General features: G+C 44.9%; 1 protein-coding gene across 1 annotated transcript; it reads right to left on the bottom strand.

The window, feature by feature from the left end:
- Positions 1-846: 846 nt before the first annotated feature.
- LOC129013964 (putative GED domain-containing protein DNM1P46) lies at positions 847-10,209 on the bottom strand. Its single transcript, XM_054450790.1, has 4 exons — positions 10,053-10,209; positions 4,387-4,591; positions 3,447-3,660; positions 847-1,051 (listed from the first exon to the last, which is right to left on the bottom strand). The coding sequence occupies exons 2-3, from the start codon at positions 4,553-4,555 to the stop codon at positions 3,560-3,562; spliced, it is 270 nt and encodes an 89-aa protein (XP_054306765.1). The 5' UTR covers positions 4,556-4,591; positions 10,053-10,209; the 3' UTR covers positions 847-1,051; positions 3,447-3,559.
- Between the last annotated feature and the right edge of the window lie 13,095 nt (positions 10,210-23,304).

Below are 23,304 nucleotides of genomic sequence, written 5' to 3' on the forward strand. Positions count from 1 at the left end.
TGATACTGTGCAAATGCTGGGCATGGTTGGCATGAGATAATCTGTTTCATTTTTACAAAATTGTAATACAGCTATGCAAGTGTTTGTGAAAAGAACACAAAATTAAAAAGTTACGGGATTAAAAAATGTTATGGAGTGAAAAAGTTATGGGATAAAAAATGTAAAAAAGTTGTGGCAAAAAAGTAGAAAAAAATTTTATGAAAAGTTACAAAAAAAGTTATGAAAAAGAAGTTATGGGATTTTAAAAAAAGTCATGGGATAAAAATAAAAATTAAAAGCAGGCCTCTGTCAGCAAAGCCCGGAGAAGTAGGGCTGGAGTCTGCACTGCCACCATGACCCTACCACCCCTTCCCAGTCACCCCTTTACAATTAGGGTAGCCACACAAGACCTCTGTCTAATGGGGAAAGACAAACAGACCCTTTGCCGCCTTGACCAGGGCTGAGTCCTTAAATTTCTGGATGATGATGATTGTTATTTAAGAGCCAGAGGCTGGCAGAGGTGATTTGTTTGGAGGAGGTCTGATGGCCTCCTTACTTTCACCATAGTAACTTTTCCCTCAGGGGAGCCCCCATCTTCTTATTCAGAGAGGTAGCTGAGGCGGGACAGTGGAGCTAACTGTGGACCAGGCGAGGGCACAGGCTGCTGGGGTGGCCCCCCTTCCCCAGTGTACATATTGTGTCTATGTAACGTTTTGTATATTCCAGAGGGTAGGGCTGCCCCTGTATTGTACCTAGAGGAGGTTGGAGCTGGCACATGGGGAGGAGGGTCTAATCATTATTTGTGGCTGGGAAACTTATTTATTGCTAGCATAGGACAAAGAAAGGAGGCGGGGATGGGTCACGGCTCCTGGTGATGCGACTCCTGTTTATTTTGCTTTTTATTTTGGAATAAACAGATTTAGCCATACTGCTCAGCCTGGTGTATTCCCGTTTCCCTCACTGGGTCCTGGTGTTTGTGCCACTGAACGAGGAGCCCCGGAGTGTCTGAGCATGTCCATCTGGGCTGCTGGGGACCTTCCAGGCCTGTTACCTCTTTGCTGCCTGGTGACACCTAGAGGATTCCACGGGGACTGCCATGGAGCCTATGGGGTGCAGTCCGGCCCTGTCAGCCAACAGGCTCAGAAGCATGATCTAGCCATGGCCGGGAAGACAGGTACCAGCACCTAAGGGCACTGACTTCCACCCACCCCAGGCGTTTTCCGTTCCATCCCCTTGCCTCCCTCTCCTGTCTGCACCTGGTGGCCTGTTCTGTCTGTCCCTCCAGAGTGCCGGCTGCCCCTCAGGCTCCCTCCAGGCTGAGTTCATGGCCCTGCCCCCTGGTGGCCAGAGCCGGCTTCACAGGATAAGAGCCAGCTAAGCTCCAGGGGCTTTCCAGGAAAAGTGTCCCTTGGAAAGGGTGTGGCCTTTTCACAGCTCCCAACAGCACCCTAAAAATGGCTTGGCCTTTCCCCTCCTCTGAGCTCCACACAGAACACAGCCAGCAGAGGACACACTTCCCCGCCACCCAGAAATGGGTTTGATTCTCAGCCGAGGGACAGCAGGACTGGTAGAGACTGTCAGGCCACACAGAGGCCTGCACTGCACCCCCATGCTTGGTGGGGGGAGGGAGGGATGGCGGGGCTGGCTGTCCACAGGCCGGGCATGACAGGGAGGCTCACTGGAGGTGGTGCACTTTGGAGGGGCAATGTCAGGGGACAGCTTTCTCTTGTTGGGCCACAAGACTCCAAGGATAGCCCGGTGACTGATTCCCAGCACTAGAGACGAGGCGGTCCGCCACGTGTTGGTGTATGTGTATATATGTGTGTATGTATATATATATATATGTATTTATAGATATTTATAGAACAGGACGGGGCATATCACAAAGGGGGCACAAGTTTTCAGCAGTGGTCACACCTGGATGTGTCAGCTCACCACTACAACAGACTAAGTCACAGATGTAGGGGGTTGGCTTTGGGCCTGGGGGAACCACTGTCAAGTCACAGAACAGCCGCTCAGGCAGGCTTGGAAAGGGAGGTCTCTGAGAAGAGGAGGGATCTGTTTAGAGGTCGAAGTGGGGGCTGGGGCTCTGAGGATGGGATGGTCTTGCCTGACCCAATCAGCTGGCAGTTGGAGAGAAAGCAGAGAGAAACAGGAGAGAGAAAAGTGAGCAGAGAGCTGATGAGGCAAGTGCAGAGCACAGGTGTGCCACAGCAGCTGTGGGAGGGCTGGGCGCAGGTGCAAGTGTGGCAAGATTCCTGGGAAAGTGGGGCTGGAAGGGAAAGGGGAAGAAGATGGAGGGAGGAGCCTGAGCTTCGCAGTTACTGCCTGGGGGCTGTGGTGGCCCTCCCCACCCCATACACGCTGGCCTCTTCCAGGGCACCCAGGGCAGTGCACCCACCGTTCAAAGCAATGCTCAGCCCCCTCTGGTTTCCCTCTTCTCTGGTCACCCTGTCTTCAAACCCACTGGCCCGGGGCCACCTCTTGCTTTTGGGAACCCAACGCAACAGCCACCAGGCCTGATAGAGAAGGAACACTGCTTTACCAGGATGATGGAGCTAAAAGGGACGGATGGCTGGAGTGATCACTGGAGCCCCCTCTGGGCAGTCAGAAAGCCCAGGACCCTCTGAAGGGACCCTGGGGGAGGTAGGGAGGACAGGCAACCGGCTGCCACTGGCCATAGACTTATAAGCCTAAGAGAGGAGCCTCAGCTTGTTGGGGGTTGCGGGTCACATAGGTGAGGCTGAGACTTTCCTGCTGGGAAAAGCCGAAGAGGGAGAGTCCATGGCAAGGGAGGTGGGTGGGCTTGCTGGGCGGAGCTCAGCCGGGCCAGCATGCACTGTGGTCCTCTCGGCTGAATAGCAGAGGCGACCTCTAGAAGCAACAGGCCAAGGTGCGTGACCCTGCTGGCTGGTGGTAGTGCTTAGCGGGGTCCAGGGACCCTGCCTTCAGCCACATGCTAGCAGCTATGATGGTACCTGGGAGGCAGGGAAGGGGACTGTGTGTCTCTGCCTGGCCCGTGAGGTGTGTTGTGGGTTGACTGTGTGTATGGGGCTCTCAAGGTTTTATCCTAGATCACCACTGGATTGTCAACAGATAGAGGAGGTGGGACCCTGACAATCACCCCTGCTCTGCAGTGGATTTGGCTCTCAGCACTCCCAGGCTGGGAGCTGGATGCCCTCCCTGGCAGCATGACTCAGACTTCACAACAGGTATGGCGTGCCCAGGATGACATTCCTAGGCCTCTGGCCGCCTCCAAGTACAGCCCCACACACAACCCCCTCCAAGCTCTCAGCCCTTACACCATAAACCATGAGCTCTCTGACAGCTCCAGAGAGCACCCATGTCTGCCAGCTTGGACACAGAACCTGTTCCAAGAGCCCACAAGCTCAGCCGTGGAGGCTGGGGGGCTTTGGGGCTAGTGGGGGCCAGCCCTGGTACCTGCATCCAGCTGGGACGCTCTGTACCTGCAGCTAGGAGTCATCCACGGGCCCCCGTAGGTGTGCTGACGGTGGTCGTGTTGATGTTGCCGATGATGCTGAGGGCCTCTCTCAGCACGTGGTGCATATGCAGCATCTCGTCACACTGCTGTGCCTGCTATGCTGACTCCTCCATCAGCGTGTTCTGGTCCCCACGCGAGTACAGGTTGGACAGCAGCTCGGAGAAGATGAACTCCATGGTCTGAGAGTGGGCAAAGAAGGAAGGAGGTTGGGTCCTGATGCCTGCACTGCCCTGGCCTCCTGCTGGCCCCTGCTGGGACTGTGTGCTGGAGTTAGAGCCCTGAGTATGGCTTTTCAGATGCAGCTTCTACACAGCTTAAACTCAAAGATCTGCCTCCCCACTGCCCTTTTCTCACTCAGATAGGGACACTGAGGTCCAGAGGAAAGGTGACCTCTTGAAGTCACAGATCTGGGAGGGGACCCTGGACCTATCATGCTACCAGGACACCTGTCTACTCAGTTTTTTCAAATTTTTTTTGGAGATAGGATCTTACTCTGTCACTAGGCTGGAGTATAGAGGGCGAGATCACCGCTCACTGCATCCTCAACCTCTTGGACTCAAAGTGATCCTCTAACGTCAGCCTGTTGAGTAGCTGTAGCTAGGACTATAGGCACATGCCACCACCAAGCCCAGCTATTTTTTAAATTTTTGTGTAGAGGCCAGGTCTCACTATATTGCCCAGGCTGGTCTCGAACTCCTGGGCTCAAGCTATCCTCCCGCCTGGACCTCCCAAAGTGCTGGGATTACAGGCATGGGCCACTGTCCTCAGTCCCACATTATATTTCTATGAGACAGCTCTGGTGTGGACCGTGCCTCCCTCCCTGGACCTGGTCCCATAGGGCTGGTTGGCATCTCCCCCAGGCCAACATGGCCACCTGCATCCCCAGTGCCACAGGAGCCCCCTACCCCCATGAGGCGGTGCATGCACGTTGTAGATCATAATGTGCATGATGGGCTTGGGCTTCACACCAAACATGAGGTCCCACACGGTCTTGTTGACAATGGCCATGTAGGAGTCCGCCAGGTTCCGGGTGGTTTCCATTTGCCACTGCAGCTGTGGGTCCATGGAGTACATGAAGCTGTGGAAGCCATTCTCCTCGGCCTTGCTGTCCTGTCACAGAGAACGCAAGGGCATCAGCGTGGCCAGGCCATGCAGCCAGGCTCCAGGAATCCCTAGGATCTCAGTCCCTCCAAGGGTACCTGGAACATTGAAGCACAGAGAGAAGCAACTGGCCTGAACACACACCCAGCTCCCCACATGCTCTAGATGGTTTCAGGCCTCTGCCTCTCAGGACCCCAGACTCCCCTGATTCAAGTCTCGTCTTAGTTCTGACTCTAGTGCCCAGAATTTGCCTCAAGTTACCAATCCAGAAATTGGAAAAGAACATCTCCAGGTCCCTTGCTTGAAGACCTGGCCAGAGCTTGTGCCAGGCTGCAGATGCCTGGCAGGAGGCAAGAAAAGGGCATACTCACTTTCCCCTTGTCCTGGGAGGCCCACGCACCAACACTGGCACCACCGCTGCCACCAGGGAACACAGCAAAGTAGACACACACAGAGAGGAAAACGGGAAGGGTTGAATGAACCTGGGACACTGCACCCCAACTTTAATGTGTTGTTGAATTCAATTAGCTAATATTTTGTTGAGGATTTTTGCATCAGTATTCATCAGTGATACTGGCCTGTAGTTTTCTTTTTTGGATGTATCTTTAGTTTTGGTATCAGGGTAATACTAGCCTTGTAGAATGAGTTTGGAAGTATTCCCTCCTTCTCTATTTTTGGAATCGTTCGGGTAAGGTTGGTATTAGTTCTTCTTTAAATGTTTGCTAGAATTCAGCAGTGAATCATCAGGTCCCAGGCTTTTCTTTGCTGGGCGACTTTTCATTACCACTTCGATCCCATTATTTGTTATTGGTCTGTTCTGGTTTTGGATTTCATCCTGGTTCAGTCTTGGTAGTCTGGATGTGTCTGGAAATTTATCCATTTTTAGTAGGTTTTCCTATTTGTTTGCATATAGTTGCTGATAATAGCCACCAGTGATCCTTTGAGTTTTTGTGGTATCAGTTGTCATGTTTCCTTTTGTTTGACAATGTTGTTTATCTTTTTTAAAAAAACAACTTTTTTTTTTGAGATGGAGTCTTGCTCTGTCGCCCAGGCTGGAGTGCAATGGCACAATCTTGGCTCACTGCAACCTCTGCCTCCCAGATTCAAGTGATTCTCCTGCCTCAGCCTCCTGAGTACCTGGGATTACAGGCGCGTACCACCACCCCGGGTAATTTTTCCATTTTTAGTAGAGACGTGGTTTCACCATGTTGATCAGGCTGGTCTTGAACTCCTGACCTCAAAAGGTGCCCACTTGGGCCCCGCAAAGTGCTGGGATTATAGGCGTGAGAATCCGTGCCCAGCCCACATTTTGTTTTTAAATTTTACTTATTTACTTTTTTTTTTCTTTTGCAGACAGGGTCTCATTCTGTTGCCCAGGCTGGAGTGCAGTGGTGTAATCATGGCTCACTGTAACCTTGAACACCTAAACTCAAGAGATCCTCCCACCTCAGCCTCATGAGTAGCTGGGACTACATGCCTGCACCACCACACCTGGCTAATTTTTCTAGTTTTTGTAGAGAAAGGGTTTTGCTATGTTGCCCAGGCTGGTCTTGAACTCCTGGCCTCAAGCAATCCTCCTGCCTTGGCCTCCCAAAGTGCTGGGATTACAGGCATGAACCACCATGCTGGGCCTATATATACATTTTCTTTTCCAAGTTATATAAAGTATTCTGTATGCATCCTTCTGGAATTTGTTTTTCTCACTTAATATTATATTGCTAAAGTTCTTATTGTTGTTTATCGCTGGCATTCATTCTTTTTGACTGCTTGTGAAATCACCAGAAGATAGAGATCCTGAGATCTCTTAAGAACTGCTGCTGGGAGTATACACTTGTATGACCACTTTGGAAAACAGTTTGGCTCCATCTCATAAGGTTCAATATTCACACTCCTCCCAGTCCAGCAATTCTACTCTACGTGCAAGAGAAATTCTTGCCTATATAAAACAGGGGATGTGGACAAGGAATGTTCCTAACAGCTCTGTTCAAAATAGCAAAAACCTGTTGCCCATCAACTGGAGAGTAGGTGACTAAATTGTGCTTTTTATTCCCTTTGATTTCCTGTAGTCTTATGATGCCAGTGGCTTTCCCATGGCTAGCTTGGGGAGGGGGATACTCTTGGCAATTGAGTCTGTGGTGGCAGTCCTGCTTAACCCTAGGGCAATTGCTGCTGCCCAAAACAAGAGTAAACAGAACAAGGTGCCCCATTGAGCCAATGCCTTGAGTGGCTGGAGGTACAGTCTTGTACCTGTGGGAAATAGCCATCATACAAATCAGTCTTTTCAAATGCTCTGTCACTGGGCTGAGTCCAAAGGACATCCTCCCTTAAAACATTACAAAGTTTATTGGGGCTACCATTTATCGAGCATTTATCATGTGCCTGATCATGTACTAGTGTACTAATTGCATGCATTATTTTATTATTTTATTTATTTACTTATTCATTTATTTGAGATAGGGTCTCTGTTTCCTGGGCTGGAGTGCAGTGGTGCGATCACAGCTCACTGCAGCCTCAAACTCCTGGGCTCAAGTGGTCTCACCTCAGCCTCTCAAGTAGCTGGACTGTAGGCCTAAGCCACCAAGTCCAGCTAATTTTTAAAAAAACATTTTCATAGAAATGTGGTCTGGCTTTGTTGCCCAGGCTAGTCTCAAACTCCTGGCTTCAAGCGATCCTCCTCCTTCAGCCTTATTATTGCATTTAATCTTCACCATCACCCTGTAAGAGTGCCTGGGGGTAGGTGCTCCACACAGTAGCAATGTAGCAACCTCCACTCATAGGTGACAATGAGACTCAGTGTAGTCAAGCAACTTCTCAAAGGTCACACAGCTGGAGGGTGGCTGAGCCAGGATGAAGACCTAGGACTCTAAAGCTGGTGCGCCAGTAAATGAGAAAATCTCTGGGGGTTCAGGATCGCTTCCTCCCAAGAAATCTTTCTCCAAAAGTTCTAAAAACAATAACAGAGCCATCTTTCATAAAGCAAACAAAACCAGCAGCCCCTTCATTTTAGAGTGGGGAGGCGGGATAAAGACTAGCTAAGCTCCAGGGCATCCCATTTTAATCCTACACATTTATCAGGCAACTGCCAGCACAGCACCCCAAACCTAAAGAACCATGCACAGCTGTCTCTGTGGGGCATGGCGTGTCCATGGATGTAAAGATTTTCCAGTGTGTGTTTACAGGCCAGTGGCATCATCCTTAGTCACAGGTTAAAGGGCAGCTAGGCCTGGCCTGCTAGGCACAACCGTGAGAATCTGCTGAGCTTTGCAACTAGTTTATCTGTTGTTTGCAATGAAAGATGCCCTGAAAAGAAGGGGTGTGGGTGGGAAGAGTTCTGATTTGAGGTCCCCTGATCCAGGCACTATCTCCTTCCCCAGTCACAGGAATCAGAGGACTCCATCTGTAAACACAGGCTCAAGCTATGTCCCCCAACCCCCTCTTTCAACCAGGTGCCACCCTCTGCTTCTCTTCCATAGACAGCCTAGGCTGCCAGCCTTCCTTTAGGATCTGTGCCCTCGGGCCTGGCTTAATTTTTTCCTCTCCAAAGAGCCATCTGTAGGGCCAGAAGCCAGTAAAGCCTAACTCATTACTGGACACCAGTTCCTTTGCCTTTCAGTGATTCCTACCTTACCCTGGGGTTTTATGTTTCTTGTCTCAACACTAACATTTCTCACAAGTTGAATTGTTCACTCCAGCCAATTGAAGCATGCTCTTCTTGACACAGTTAGCTCTCGGCACATGGTTGGTGCTAAAAAAAAAAAAAAAAAAGAGCATTATGTCAATTTCATTGAGCAACAAAAGTGATGGCTCCACTGCAAAGTCAAGTTGATAGTGCCTGGACCTCTGAGTTCAAGAGCCTTCTAGACAAAGGGCTCTGAGCTGAAACATGAGCATGCACACATATGCATCTCTCTCCGTCTGATGAGATAATTTGGATATTTGGTTGTTATCCTTGAGCATTTTCCTACCTCATTAATGCACGTGTAGCCAACACAATAATAATCATAGCTAATAACAGCTAAAGCTGAGGACTTTCCTGAGCCAGGCAGTGGCTTTAAAAACTTTAATGTTTTCATATAGACTCTCATTGAATAATTTCTGTTTTTCAGATCAAGAAACTGAGACTTACTATCACATTTGGGATTAAGTTTAAAAAAAAAAAGAAACTGAGGCTTAAAGCTGTCTAGTATTTCACAGCCAGCAAATGGCTGAGTTGGAACTTGAATCCAGGCAGTAGAGCCCCAGGATCCTGTGCCTTTACCCATTACCTAGTGTTGGCTACACAAAACTAGTGTGTACACATCTTCAACTATAGTTTAAGCTGTAGTTTAAGTGGGTGACATATTTTTCACCACACATTATGTAGGTGACTTTCAGTTTGGGGGTATTCTACTTACACAATCTATTGAGCTGGATATTAACTGAGAACAAATAGAAACTAATGAACTCTGAAAAACACAAAACGTGAGCAACATGATGTCACCACAAAAGACAAAACAGCCCACAGCCTTCTTGTGACTATTTTGCTGACAGTCCAGGACCTAATAATCAGCCTGAACTCCGCAGTGCTCTGTTCCCTTGGGAGACACACACACACACACACACACACACACACACACACACGAGAAACACACACACACACACTGCAGTTGGTGGTTGTGCGGCCCTGAGCCTCCAGTAGGCGAGTGTGAGGAATGTAGGGACTAGATGGGTCGGGCCGAAAGGTGCTGGGTCAAGGAGAGGAGGGGGCAGCCGGGAGCGCGCGCACGCTCTGGACTCGTGCAACCCCCAAAACGGGTGCGCGCGGGGCGCGCCGGGGTGAGGGGTGAGGGGTGACAGGGAAGGTGGCAGGGTTGGGGCAGCCCTTTCCCAGGCGGTAGCGGGGGCGGTGGTGCTGTTGCCCTTTTTTTTTTTAGTGTAGTGGCGCGATCTCGGCTCGCTGCAAGCTCCGCCTCCCGGGTTCACGCCATTCTCCTGCCTCAGCCTCCTGAGTAGCTGGGACTACAGGTGCCGCCGCCGCGCCCGGCTAATTTTTTGTATTTTTAGTAGAGACGGGGTTTCACCGTGTTAGCCGGGATGGTCTCGATCTCCTGACCCCGTGATCCGCCCTCCTCGGCCTCCCAAAGTGCTGGGATTACAGGCGGGAGCCACCGCGCCCGGCCGCTGTTGCCCTTTTAAGCTGCGGCTTGACAGGAGCCGCCCCTGCTGTCGGTGGAGTCGGTGACAAAGGGAGCAGCCCCGAGGCCGCCACACCGCTCCCCCGCCAGGCCTCGGTGCACCTTGCCATTTTCCATCCGCGCTCCCACGAAGGTGGAGGCGGCGGGGAGAGGCGGAGCCGCCAGAGCTCGGCAGGGCCGTCCCGCCGGGTGGTCGCAGCAACGACGGCGGCACCCCTTCCGCGCCCCTCCCGCCGGAGATGAGGGGAAGACGTCCCTGTCAGGGTTAAGGCCACGCTCAAGTTGTTGGCGTCTACCTTCCGCAAGAACCAGGAGCGGCGGCCGCAGCTCACGCTCCACTGCAACACGACGGTGAGGCTCCGGGCGGCGGCCTCCCAGGGCAGGGCGAGGGCGGAGAGGGGGAGTCCCGGGACCCACGGCGGCCTACCCAGTAGAGGCCCCGCCCCCGCCCCTTTCTCCCTCAACGGCCCGGCCCCGCCCCTTTCTCCCTCAATGGCCCGGCCCCGCCCCTTTCTCCCTCAACGGCCCGGCCCCACCCCTTTCTCCCTCGACGGCCCGGCCCCGCCCCTTTCTCCCTCGACGGCCCGGCCCCGCCCCTTTCTCCCTCGACGGCCCGGCCCCGCCCCTTTCTCCCTCGACGGCCCGGCCCCGCCCCTTTCTCCCTCGACCGCCCGGCCCCGCCCCTTTCTCCCTCGACGGCCCGGCCCCGCCCCCGGGACTGCGCGAGGCTTGGGTTGGGGGAGGCGGAGGGCGCGTCTCTCCCGCTCCTGGCGCGGGGCTGGCTTGGGGGCTGCTGGCCCCTCTTGGCCGCCATCGCTGCGCACGGAGGTGGGAGCCCGCGCGGCCGGAACCCTCTTGGGACCCACGGTAGCCCTCAGCGGGACTGTTCCCGGGACCGCGACGGGGCGGGGCAGGGAGCTCCAGCGTTGTTTGAGGCCAGGCGCGGAAGGGAAAAGGCCTCTAAGAGTTTGGGGTTTTTTGCCCGGGCGCGGTGGCTCACGCCTGTAATCCCAGCACTTTGGGAGGCCGAGGCGGGCGGATCTCCTGAGGTTGGAGTTCGAGACCAGCGTGGCCAACATGGTGAAACCCCGTTTCTACTAAAAAATAACAAAAATTAGCCGGGCGTGGTGGCAGGCGCCTTAATCCCAGCTACTTGGGAGGCAGAGGCAGGAGAATCGTTTGAACCCGGGAGGCGGAGGTTGCAGTGAGCCGAGATCAAGCCATTGCACTCAAACCTGGGGGACAAGAGCGAGACTTCTCTCAAAAAAAAAAGTTTTCTTTCTTTTTTCTTTTTTTTTTGAAACAGTGTCACTCTGTCGCCCAGGCTGGAGTGCAGTGGCGGGATCTCGGCTCACTGCAGCCTATGTCTCTTGACAGTCCACGGGTTAAAGCGATTCTCCTGCCTCAGCCTCCCGAGTAGCTGGATTACAGGCGCCCGCTACCAAGGCTGGCTAACTTTTGTGTTTTTAGTAGAGAAGGGGTTTCACCGTGTTGGCCACGCTGGTCTCGAACTCCTGACCTCAAATGACCCACCTCTGCCTCCCAAAGTGCTGCTGGGATTCCAGGCGTGAGCCACCACGCCGGGACCCAAGGCCCTTAAGTTTTAAGGCCTCATTCTTCAGTAAGGTTTTCCCTGTTCCCGCGTCTTCGGCCAATTTTTTTTTTTTTTTTTTTTGAGTCAATTTGTCCAGACATCTTTAATTAGCAATATGTTTAAATAGTTACAAGCCTTTCCTTCTTTTCTTGTGACAGTTTGAGTTGAATTTCTATCATTTGCAACCTGTCACTGTAAGGCACAAACATGACCACGCAAGATGCGATAGTAGATTTAAGCCAGTTGTTTTTAAGTTTGTGTTTAAGGAGAAACTGACAATGAAAACGGACTCGTTGACGGAGGAAACAGCACCAGAGAATGCAGCCTCTGGTGCTGTTTGAGCGATCCCTCTCCCCGGGGCCTGGCCGCGTGCTGCTGTGTTCTGGAAAGGCTCATTGTACAGTCAAGAAGGCAGGTAAGAGTCCTGTACAGGTGTCTGCCCGCTTTTCTTTTCAGGCTTCTGTGTCAGCTGTTTTTCCCCTGTAGAATGTGTCCCTGACGTCCACCCCTTAACCCTACCCAATTTGTCTTTACATGTCTGACCATCAAGGCTCTCCTGGTTCATATTCGTTTCATGCTGATATTTTCCCTTCCTCCCCTCTTTAGTCCTTACTATTTTTGCTTTCGTCATGTTATGCTATATTCTGTAAGCCTTTTTAAATTTTTTTTATGGTGGCAGGGGAAAATATTTTGTAGTTATGCTTTGTGCTTTTTATCTTCCAGTCAGTAAATGCTTGGTAAATATTTGTTTTATTGAGTATATGACCCTATTCTAGCTATATTGTGCTTGAACAAAAATCTTAACTGCCTTGTAAGTTACTGCAAAGAATTTGTCAAAAGTGCAGAGCTACATCAAGAACTTGTCATGGATAGTACAGAAAGGTCTCTAAGGGCTTGCTGGAAGTCTGTACATTGATTTCATATGAAAGAGAGTGTAAGAAGTGAAAATGTAAAGCGTGACTGGAGAGCCAGAGAGATAAAGCAAGGGTCCCTTTCTCCAGATCCTTTGTAACAGTATTATGTGATCTCTTTTAGAAATCATTCTGAAAGATAATGCCAACTCGGAACCTAGGAAACCATCCAGTGGGTTTCTGCAGGTTATGTGGTTCAATTCCTCATCAGCACCTTTGTTTTCTCTGCCTCAGTTTGCTTACAATGATGTTCTCAGTAGCTGTAATTACTGTCTGTCTTTGAATACTTAAGGATTTTTTTTTTGGCTCACAGGGGTATATGTGCATTTTTATTTAACCAAGTGTTAGAATTTTTACTCTGCTGTTGTGGGCTCTGCGTTAGCTACTTTGGTTGTTTAGTTGTAAAATGATTAGCAGGGAAAACCGTGTGTGTGTGTGTGTGTGTGTGTGTGTGTGTGTGTGTGTGTGTGTGTTTTAAGTTTCTTTTGTTGTCAGAAAATTTAGAATTTTATTTTATATGGTAATTCTGTCAGTTTACTTTATTCTCCACCCCACATTTATTGAACAGCAAAGTATGAAAGTAATGTGTCCCATAACTAGCTTTCAGAAGAATTACAACTGCTGTATATCTGAACTTTCTTTTCTTTTCGAGATGGATTCTCACTCTGTCACCCAGGCTGGAGTGCAGTGGCACGATCTCGTCTCACTGCAGCCTCCGCCACCCAGGTTCAAGTGATTCTGCCTCAGCCTCCCGAGTAGCTGGGATTACAGGCATCTGCCACCCCACCTTGCTAAGTTTTGTAGTTTTAGTAGAGATGAGGTTCACCATCTTGGCCAGGCTGGTTTTGAACTCCTGACCTCGTGATCCACCTGCCTCGGCCTCCTAAAATGCTGGGATTACAGGCGTGAGCCACTGTGCCTGGCTGAACTTTCAAGAAGAAGTTTGTGCATCAATTTTCAAAAAATTATGGTATCAAAAGAGAGCTGTGTCCTACATTTGGAAAGATGCAAAAACTGAACATTCTGGCAGGCAGTTTTGCTTGCTGGTGCTTGAGATAGAGCCACACATTGGTCTCAGTGGATTTATGGAGAAAAATAGATACAGAAAGTTATTTCTAAATAAGACCAAAAAATCCTTTTCTTGAGCAGTGACAGGTAAAGAGGTTGTCTTGGTTAACCTTGAAATGTGTAGCCCTTGATCAGGACAGTTTTATGGTGGGGATGGTAGTGGTGATAAACTTGTTTGAAATTTGTCCACTTATAGTAACCTTTGTGTTAGCTGTCACAGACAACTTCTTCCTCACAGGCCTTAAAATTAGTATAAAACTAATAGAATGGAGGAGAAACAAGGGACCTGAATAATTAGATGCTTAGATAATTGTAATGTGTTTTCATAACCGGTGAAAAACAGCAGTGTTAGAAGCACTTAAACATTCTATGTAAGGAACACTACCTGAATTTATATTGCGATTTTTGAGCACCATTCACTGTTTAAAAACTGGCATATTGTAGGTCATATTTTAAAGACAAATAGAAAACTTATCTTTTCAAGATTGATATAAAGGTTAACCTTATGAAAATTACAAACTTTAAAGCATATGATTCGAAAGTATTAATGCATAGGTTTAAATATTAGTCATCATTTTAAATGTCTTTCAAAGTAGATTGTCTCATAAATATTAAACTGAACAAACTTTGAACATGTTGTAGAGTTTGTGCTGAACGTTAAGTTTCCTGGGGTGATGGATCTTTTATAATATGGATAACAAAACCTTATTTTAAGAAATTTAGAAAATTTTTCAGCAAAACTAGAAAATATTACTGATAATTCTCCCACTCAGAAGGTATCACTATCAGAATTTTGTATTTTCCAGTCATCTGCTCATCTCTTCTCTCCTATGCTTGTATATGTTCCCTCTCCCTTGAAAAATCAGATGTTTTTTGTAATCTGCTTTTTCACTCAACAATATTGTAGATCTGTGTCATAACTTACTTCTCTACAGTGGCTTCAGTTACTGTGCGCTTTCTGTTGGATGACTATACCATCTAGCCAGTCATGTTTCCTGGTACTGAATACATAGGGGTGTGTGTGTGTGTGTGTGTGTGTTTCTACCTTAACTAATGCTTTACACATCAATAGGTAGAGCTGAATCCTTGAAACCTTCCAAGTGGTGGGTTTCAGTTCTCATTGCTGAATTGGTTTCTAGCGATGGAACAAATTATATTGTATGGAAAGTTGTTTTTGTTTTTTTTTTTGAGACGAAGTCTCGCTGTTGTCGCCCAGGCTGGAGTGCAGTGGCATGATCTTGGCTCACTGTGACTTCTGCCTCCCGGGTTCAAGCGATTCTCCTGCCTCAGCCTCCCAAGTAGCTGGGATTACAGGTGCCTGCCACTACGCCGGCTAATTTTTGTAGTTTTAGTAGAGATGGGGTTTCACCATGTTGGCCAGGCTGGTCTCGAACTCCTGACCTCAGGTGATCCACCTGCTTCGACCTCCCAAAATTCTGGGATTACAGGCATGAGCCACGACGCCTGGCCTTTTTTTCTTCTAGGTACCAGCATGTATTTATCAGTTTGGTAAAAATGTTAGAAAGTGTGCAATACAATGGGCAGTCTCACAGTCATGGCACAAAGTATAATTATCTTTGACTTTCTAGAAAGCAGTTTAGCTTTCTAGAAACTTGCCTAACCTCTCCCCATTTAGGCAGGATGAATTCTGACTATCCCAAGGTGGCCAGCCTTGTCCCTGTGATTCCAGATCTCCCAGAAAGAGAGGTCTAGTCTCAGGGAAAACCCAGATTTTCTTGGCTTAGCCCACCTTGACAGCTCATCACTGGAAATGGGGTGGGCTGGTAGAGTCCTTTGGTTAGGTTTTGTGTCAAGAGAGGGAGGTGGAAAGGTGAGAGGGAGGTAGCAAAACTGGCCTAAGTGGAACTCTCTAAGTTAACATGGAATGGCAAAGGGATGTTTCTTCCAAGGAAGAAATTCTAGAGAAGGAAGGAAAGTGGAGGGAAGGCAGCAGTTCTCAAAGTTTTGGAATCAGGACTCCTTTACAGTCTTAAAAATATATTGAGGGCCCCAGGAGCTTTGGTTTATATAGGTTATATCTATTGGTATTTATCACTAGAAATTAAATCAGAAATACTTAAACTATTCTTTAAAAGCTCACCACATATTGTTATAAATGCTTTTATGAAAACATTTCTAAACCCAAAGTAGCACAATCTTACATTTTTTGCAAATTTCTTTGATGTTTGGTATGTCATTTTCATCTGCATTCAATTCATTGTGTGATATTGCTTGAAAAAATGTGAACAATGTCCAATCTCATACAGATAGCCATTTTAGATCATTGTGGAGATATATAAAAATATATATATATTTTATATATATAACATATATTATATATATATAATATATATTATATATAATATAAAAAATATATATATAACATATATAATATATATGTTATATATATATTTTTTTGAGATGGGGTCTTGCTCTGTTGCCCAGGCTGGAATGCAGTGGTGTAATCACAGCTCACTGCAGCCTCAGTCTCTGGGGACTCAGGTGATCCTCCCACCTCAGCCTCCAGAGTAGTTGGGACTACAGGTGTGTATCACCACACCTGGCTAATTTTTTGTATCTTTTTGTAGAGACAGGGTTTTGCCATGTTGCCTAGGCTTCTTTTTTGATACTCCATCAAAACTTGGTTTTTCTTGAACTTTGGATCTTTTACCCTTGCATGATATTATGATATCTTGCATTGGTCATTTAGAAAATAATGTTCACCGAGATCTTCTACATGTTGATACATTTGATTATACAGTATCAAAATACATTCGTCAATGTCACCATCAATCTCATCAGAATACTTTTGGAAAGCTATGGTGGATATAAGTTTTCTAAAATTTTAATTTTTTGTTCAAAAGCTTGAATTTTATTATTAGCAATTTTATTATGGCCTGTCTGTTGTTTTTCTCGAAATGACAGAATCTCATTTTTTGAGAAAATGTCTCCCAAAAACCCAAGTTGAAATAACATTGTTTGTTAGTCATCCTTTCAAGTAAAAATGGTATCATTAAAGTGGTTAATTCACTTCACGACTTAGTCACATGAGGGTTTTTTCTCAGGCAGTCTGCAGAAATGCTCATGTGTACTTCCAGTTTCATCACTTGAAATATTAAAAAGATATATTCAAGGATGAAGATGTAGTACAATTTTCACTGCTTCATCATAGACATTCTTTTTATTTTTCAGACAGGGTCTTGTTCTGTCACCCAGGCTGGAGGAGTGCAGTAGCATGATCATAGCTCACTGTAGCCTCGGCCTTCTGGGCTCAATCCTCCTGCCTCAGCCTTCCAAGTAGCTGGGACTACAGGTATGCAACCACCATGTCCAGCTAAATTTTGTATTTTTTGTAGAGATGGGGTTTCACCATGTTGGCCAGGCTGGTCTCAAACTCCTGACTTCAAGTGATCTACCTGCCTCGGCTTCCCAAAGTGCTGGGATTACAGGTGTGAGACATCATGCCCGGCCTGCCCTTCCTTTTTAAACCTTTCCTGTGCATAGTAAAGAATACCATGACTACTGAGTTTGGTGTTACTGCCTTTGTTTGTGCTAAAGTACCAGCATTTTTACCCACTATTGTATTTGCACCGTTACAGCAAATGTCACTATGTTAGTATTCCTGTTAAAATAGTTTGGACCTGGGCGTCTGAGGGCCCCACTTTGGGAACCATTGAAATAGGTACTTAAACCTACTATGTATCATATCTTTTCATCTACAAGATTTTTAAAAACATGATTTCAGTTAATTTTTTTTGTAATTTTTACAATATGGTTTTGAGGGGTTTCAGTCCAGAGCAACAACATGTATTTTATTTTGCTTATGCTGAAGTTTACTAGACAAATACTAACCTAATAGAATGAGGTCCTAAATCTATTTGCAGTTTCTTTAGCCAAAAAAAAAAAAAAACCCCAAAACTAAACACGTAAAAATGGTCCATAGGGTGTATTCCCAATGCATGTTGAAGAATTTGAAGAAGAAAATGCAATACTCAGTAAGTGGTGTTCATTATGAATAGGATTAATTCTGAAGAGTTTCTTTTAGCCTGTAAAGAGATTTGGGACATAGTAAGAGAGGAATGAGAAGAATGAGAATAGTAAAATAAACCATTATTGAAGAGATATACTGCTAATGATGTCTTCCTTCCATACAACTTGTTTTTTTCTTTTTTCTTTTCTTTTCTTTTTTTGAGACAGAGTCTTGCTCTGTCACCAGGCTGGAGTGCAGTGGCGCAGTCTCAGCTCACTGCAACCTCCGCCTCCCTGGTTCAAGCAATTCCCCTGCGTCAGCCTCCTGAGTAGCTGGGACTACAGGCATGTGCCATCATGCACGGCTAATTTTTCTATTTTATTTTAGGAGAGACAGGGTTTCACCATGTTGGCCAGGATGGTCTCAATCTCCTGACCTCATGATCCTCCCACCTCGGCCTCCCAAAGTGCTGGGATTATAGGCGTGAGCCACCGCGCCCGGCCAACTTGTTTTTCTTAAAAGAACCTTTAGTAAATATTTGGCTTCTGTGGCTTCAGCTATAGTTCAGATTACTGTTTTCAAAGCAGTGTGTCCTAGAGTTGTTTGTGCGAAATTGTTTTCCATGACTTGAACCTAGTTGTTCTGAAGCTAATATATAATAATAATGGCTTCCCCCAATTTATAATAGAAAACAGTACAAAGTAACAGACTATTAGATGGGGGATGGAAGGAGAAGGACAAGGGTTGAAAAAGTATTGCATGCTATGTTCACCATCTGGTTAATGGATACATTTGTACTCCAAATCTGAGCATCAAGCAGTATCCCATGTAACAAACCTGCATATGTACCCAGTAAATCTAAAATAGATGCTGAAAGAAAAGTTCTTCCATATCAGCAATAATTGAATTGAAGGTGTAAAACTGTAATAAAAATTCAGACACTACAAAGTATCATGTAGTTAAGCTACAAAAAAAAAAACCCTAAAACCATCTATATTGAAAATTTTAGGAATTGATCTTAAAGGAAATCCAAATAAGTAGAGAATTATCATGTTAATGGATGTGATAACAATATTAAATTACCTTATTTTTCCAATAAATCTAATATGGTCATTGATTTTAATAAAATATTTGATTCTAAAATGCGCATAGAATATTAATTTTTAATAAATAACTTGATTAATTTTTAAAAATGCAGAGGGTTGGACTTGCCTTATCAGACATTGGAACTTATTACAAATATATGGGGAAAAATGTGGTAACTGGTTAAGTTTTAGTTTCCATTAAGAAATACTGGATCTGGCCGGGTGCAGTGGCTCATGCCTATAATCCCAGCACTTTGGGAGGCTGAGGAAGGCAGATCATCTGAGGTCAGGAGTTGAAGACCAGCCCTGCCAACATGGCGAAACCCCCTCTCTACTAAAAAAAAAAAAAAAAAAAAAAATTAGCCAGGCGTGGTGGCGGGTGCCTATAATGCCAGCTACTCAGGAGGCTGAGGCAGGGAGAATCACTTGAACCTGGGAGGTGGAGGTTGCAGTGAGCTGAGATTGCACCACTACACTCTAGCATGGGTGACAGAGCGAGAATATGTCTCAAAAAAAAAAAAAAAAAAAAAAAAAACATGCTGGATCTCACTGGCAATGGAAAGGGAAAGGAAAGTTACTGATGGCAACATATTACTTATGGTAAATAAGCAATGAAAAGATGCTCAATATCATATGTCATTAGAAAATTGCAAACTAAAATAGTGAGATGCCACTGCATAGCTATTATAATGGCCAAAATCCAAAATACCAACACTACTGAGAGCTGGTAAGAACAATGAGCAGAAATAACTTATTCATTGCTAGTCGGGGTGCAAAATGCTACATCCACTTTGGAAGACAGCTTAGCAGTTTCTTATGAAACTAAGCACACTCCTAGCCTATGATTCCATAATTGTGCTCCTTGGTATTTGCCAAATGAGTTGAAAACTTATGCCCACATAAAACATGCACACAAATGTTTATACCAGTGTTATTCATAATTACCAAAACAGAAACAACCAAGATACCTTTCAATAGGCAAATGGACCAGCACTCTATGGTGTAGCCATACAATGGAATATTAATCAGTTCTGTATAGAAAAAGAGCTGTCAAGCCACAAAAAGGCATGGAAGAACCTTAAATGCGTATCACTGAGTGAAAGAAGCCAATATGGAAGCCTACACACTATGTGGTTTCAAGTATATGACATTTTCAAAAAGGCAAAACTGTGGAGACAGTAAAAAGATTGGTCATTTCCAGGGGTTCCTGGGGAGAAAAGAAAGGAGGAATAACTAGGTAGAGCACAGGGGATTTTTAAGGCAGTGAAACTATTATTCTGTGTAACATTGTCATGGTGAGTACATCTTATTATACCCTGTTAAAATCCATAAAATGGACACAACAAAGAGTGAACCCTAATATAATTATGAACTTTAGATAAAAATAATTTATCAACATTGGCTCATCACTTGTAACAAATGTAACATGCTAATGTTAAAAATACCATAAGATGTTAAAAATAGGAGAAATGGGGGTGGAGTGAGAGAGTCTGTGGACACGCAGTTTAATTTTCACTAATATTGTCTGTAAACCTAAAACAGCTCAAAAAGTAATGTCTATTTTTATATATATATAAAATATATATGTGGTTATTACAATGTCTTATTGAGATTAATACACAGTGAGAGATTGTGTCTAAGAACTGACATGCTCTTTAATTTGAATAACAACATTGAAATACTATATTAGTGTATTTATAAATTAAGAAAAAGTAAATTTTTCATATATGAATTGTTTCTAACACTTTATTGAAATAACACCCACATCAATCCTCATCAATTCTGATGCCCACATAACAATTAAAAGCCTCCAGCAGGTCCAATTTCATTCATTCCTAGAACCAATGAGTTTCACTCTAGCAGGCCATGAGTAGCAGTTCAACTGACAATGAGATCTAGAAGGAGAAAGGTGTGTTCTATTTCTTTGTGACTAGTGTCCTAAGTCATGGAGACAGGATCATGGGCTTGGAAGTAGCATCATCTTCCAGGTTGCTGTGTAACTCACATTTCCAAGGAACAGACTGTCTGGCAAACCCTTTGGTCTCCATCCTTGGGATTTCTTCTCCACTACATTTTGTTTTTCTTTCTCTCTTTTTCTAAATCATTTTTTCTTTTTCCGACCAATGATGTTTATCCTTTTGTCCTAGGACTGGATCTCATTTATCTTTCTGGGAATAGCGCCATCTCTAAAGACTCCAAGTTAACCCACTTCATATCTAATCATTCCAGTCTAGACACTAAATAATGCAGTGTCAGTCAACATTCCCAGGGCCAGATCTTACCTCACACCTCAGGGTCATAACTGTCTTGACTACATTGGGTTTTGTCCTACTTTTCTCATTCTTGGCCGTGTGTATTTTGTCTTATCCTGGGAACAAGGAGAGGAGTCAAGAGCTTTCTCTTGCATTTCTGTATTAACCCTACTCCCACATTCTTCCCAGAAAGCCAGGAAATACAATGCCAATGTTTTCCATTCAGTTTATATTTCATTATATTTCAACTTTTGTGTTGAACATGAATAAACTGAAAATTTCTTGAAATAGAAACAATTTGATAGAATTTTGTGGGTACAGTATATACAATCCATGTCCAGTAAATTACTGACATCTAAACTTGTTATAGATCTTTTGTTCCATCATGTACTAATTCAATAATTCAATTGCAATAAAACTAACATTTGTTTGTTATAATTTGTTCTCGGTAAGCCTTTTTCTGTGTTTTGCTTGTGGTTCCATTAGCTTCTAGATGAGCGCTTTTGTATATCTAATTTAGAAGCTTTACATTAAGAACAGGAAGAGAGAATCCTTTAATCTATATTTCCACTTAAAATAAGATTATAATAACATGTTCTCCACCACATATAGATGTTCACAAAACATAAGCAAGTGTGAATATTTTTTCATAATCACTTATGAAGAAATAGCAGGGCTCCTATTACATGTACTGTAACGAATTATAAAGTCATAAACACATACTGTTCAAAGTAGCAATAGGCAAATCAGGGAGAGAGAGAGAAAGAGCACAGTGTTGCTTCCAGAAGACACTGAATTTATTGCTACCACTGAAGAAATTTTTAGAAAGGATGAAGCTTTTTGCTAACATATACAATAACAACAGCAAAAGGAATAGGACCTGGAATCTTCAGTTGAATCAGTCTGTTTATAATCTCATGTAAGAGGTAGAGACAAAACATAGGTCATTGCTTTCTCATCATTCATTCATTCACTCACTCATTCAAAACACAAATAGATGCATGCTCTGCTAGACACTGGAGATACAAATGGTTACAACAATCCCTCAAGTTTCTCAAAGCCAGTGGGGGAAATAGGCATATAAACAACAAATATCATGCACTGTCATATTGGACACTTGAAGACTGCCTATTGGACTGTGGGGCTACAATATAAGATACTGTCAATTTGTCCTAAGAAGGTCACTCACGGGGAAGTGAAAACTGAATTCCGTCACAAAGGAATAGTCAGATTTTCCAGGCCAATAGGGAAAATGCTATTCCACATGGCAGGAACGTTGTGAGCAAAGTTAAGGATCAAGGAAAAACATAAGTATGAAGAGATGAAAGTAGAGGCACGTTGCTCAGTACAAGGGTGGAGTATTTGGTGGAGAGAAATGAGAATTAGGAGGGAGAGACGGACAGGGTTAGATCACAAATGGTCACGGTCAACATAAAACTAAGGAGTTTAGAATTTATCATGAGACAAGTAGGTGTCATTCAAAGATGTGATAAGGTACAACATGATGAGGTTTGCATTTCAGAAGCACAGCCCTGACAGTGGTTTAGAGGCTGGATTACAGGTGGGGATGGAGGAGCTGTAGTGGGGGCCAGAGTACGAGAGAAAGGAGTGTGAGGAGTGGTGGGGTGAGTGGGGTGGGGATGGATTTCCTAAAAGGTGATAGAGGAAGAGAGACTGGGTTGGGACATTCAGAGGTGAGAACAGAAGGAAAAAAAAAACAGATCTAAAAGGAAGGAGAAGTGATAGGCCTGTGTACCAGTTTGAATAGCAATACTACAGCTGTTTACTGAGAGCTCATGATGTACCAAACATGATATTTTAATCCTCACTACAATTAATTTTGTAAATTTTTTTTTTACTTTTATCAATTGATATTCAGAGGAGTTAAATCGCTTACTGAAGACCATGCCAATTTTAAGTTAAGGGATGAGGTTAAAACTAAATGCTACTAGATACAGGGCTGGTGTCCTCTCAGCTACATTCTTTGGCCCTCTTAACTGGATCAGCAACGGGAGAAGGCGGAGACTAGAATAGCTCCTCACAGTTCTCTGGATCTGCTTGGATACTGTCCAGTTTGGAGGAAGAAGATGAATTAAATGGAGGTATCTGAGGGATATCCAGGTGCAAAAGATAAATAAGCAGTTGGATACATGGGTCTGAAGAAGGTTCCTGGTGACACTGGTTGGTAGATAGACTGACAGCTGAAATTCACCTGCAGTAATTGTTACTCTGTGTCTTCCTGTTGCATTTATGAGTCAGATCAATATATATTTTCCTCTACCTTTTAAAGTTAGAATTTACAATACCTACCTAATAGTTACTTCCTGCAGAGTAAAAATCTTTTGTATTAGTTTTTCATTGCTTGTGTTATTTATTAATGCTATCCTCAAGAAATATGTGTTCATTAACCATTGGGTGCATTGTGCAAATTACACCACGCTATTTGATGGAAAGAATGAGGTCTCTTCTTGCTAAATAGTTCTAGTCATCTCCCTTTTATAGTTTCCTTTACTTTGTCTTTAGAACAATTTATTTTTCTATTCATTATTCATCTTATTACTCGTTCTTTTTGCTTCACTTTCTCTAATCCTGTTTTGCAGGAGAAATATTATAAATAAAAACATCTGTATATAACTATAAAGCTTACACTCTCATAGCTGGCACAGAG

Source organism: Pongo pygmaeus, chromosome 16 (genome assembly GCF_028885625.2).
Source record: "Pongo pygmaeus isolate AG05252 chromosome 16, NHGRI_mPonPyg2-v2.0_pri, whole genome shotgun sequence".
In the NCBI taxonomy this organism is placed as follows: domain Eukaryota; kingdom Metazoa; phylum Chordata; class Mammalia; order Primates; family Hominidae; genus Pongo; species Pongo pygmaeus.

Coding starts and splice junctions, on each gene's coding strand:
- LOC129013964 (XM_054450790.1), bottom strand. CDS start 4,555: ATGTACTCCATGGACCCACAGCTGCAGTGGCAAATGGAAACCACCCGG. Junction 3,661..4,386: donor GCATGCACCGCCTCATGGGG/GTAGGGGGCTCC, acceptor GCCCACTCTCAG/ACCATGGAGTTCATCTTCTC.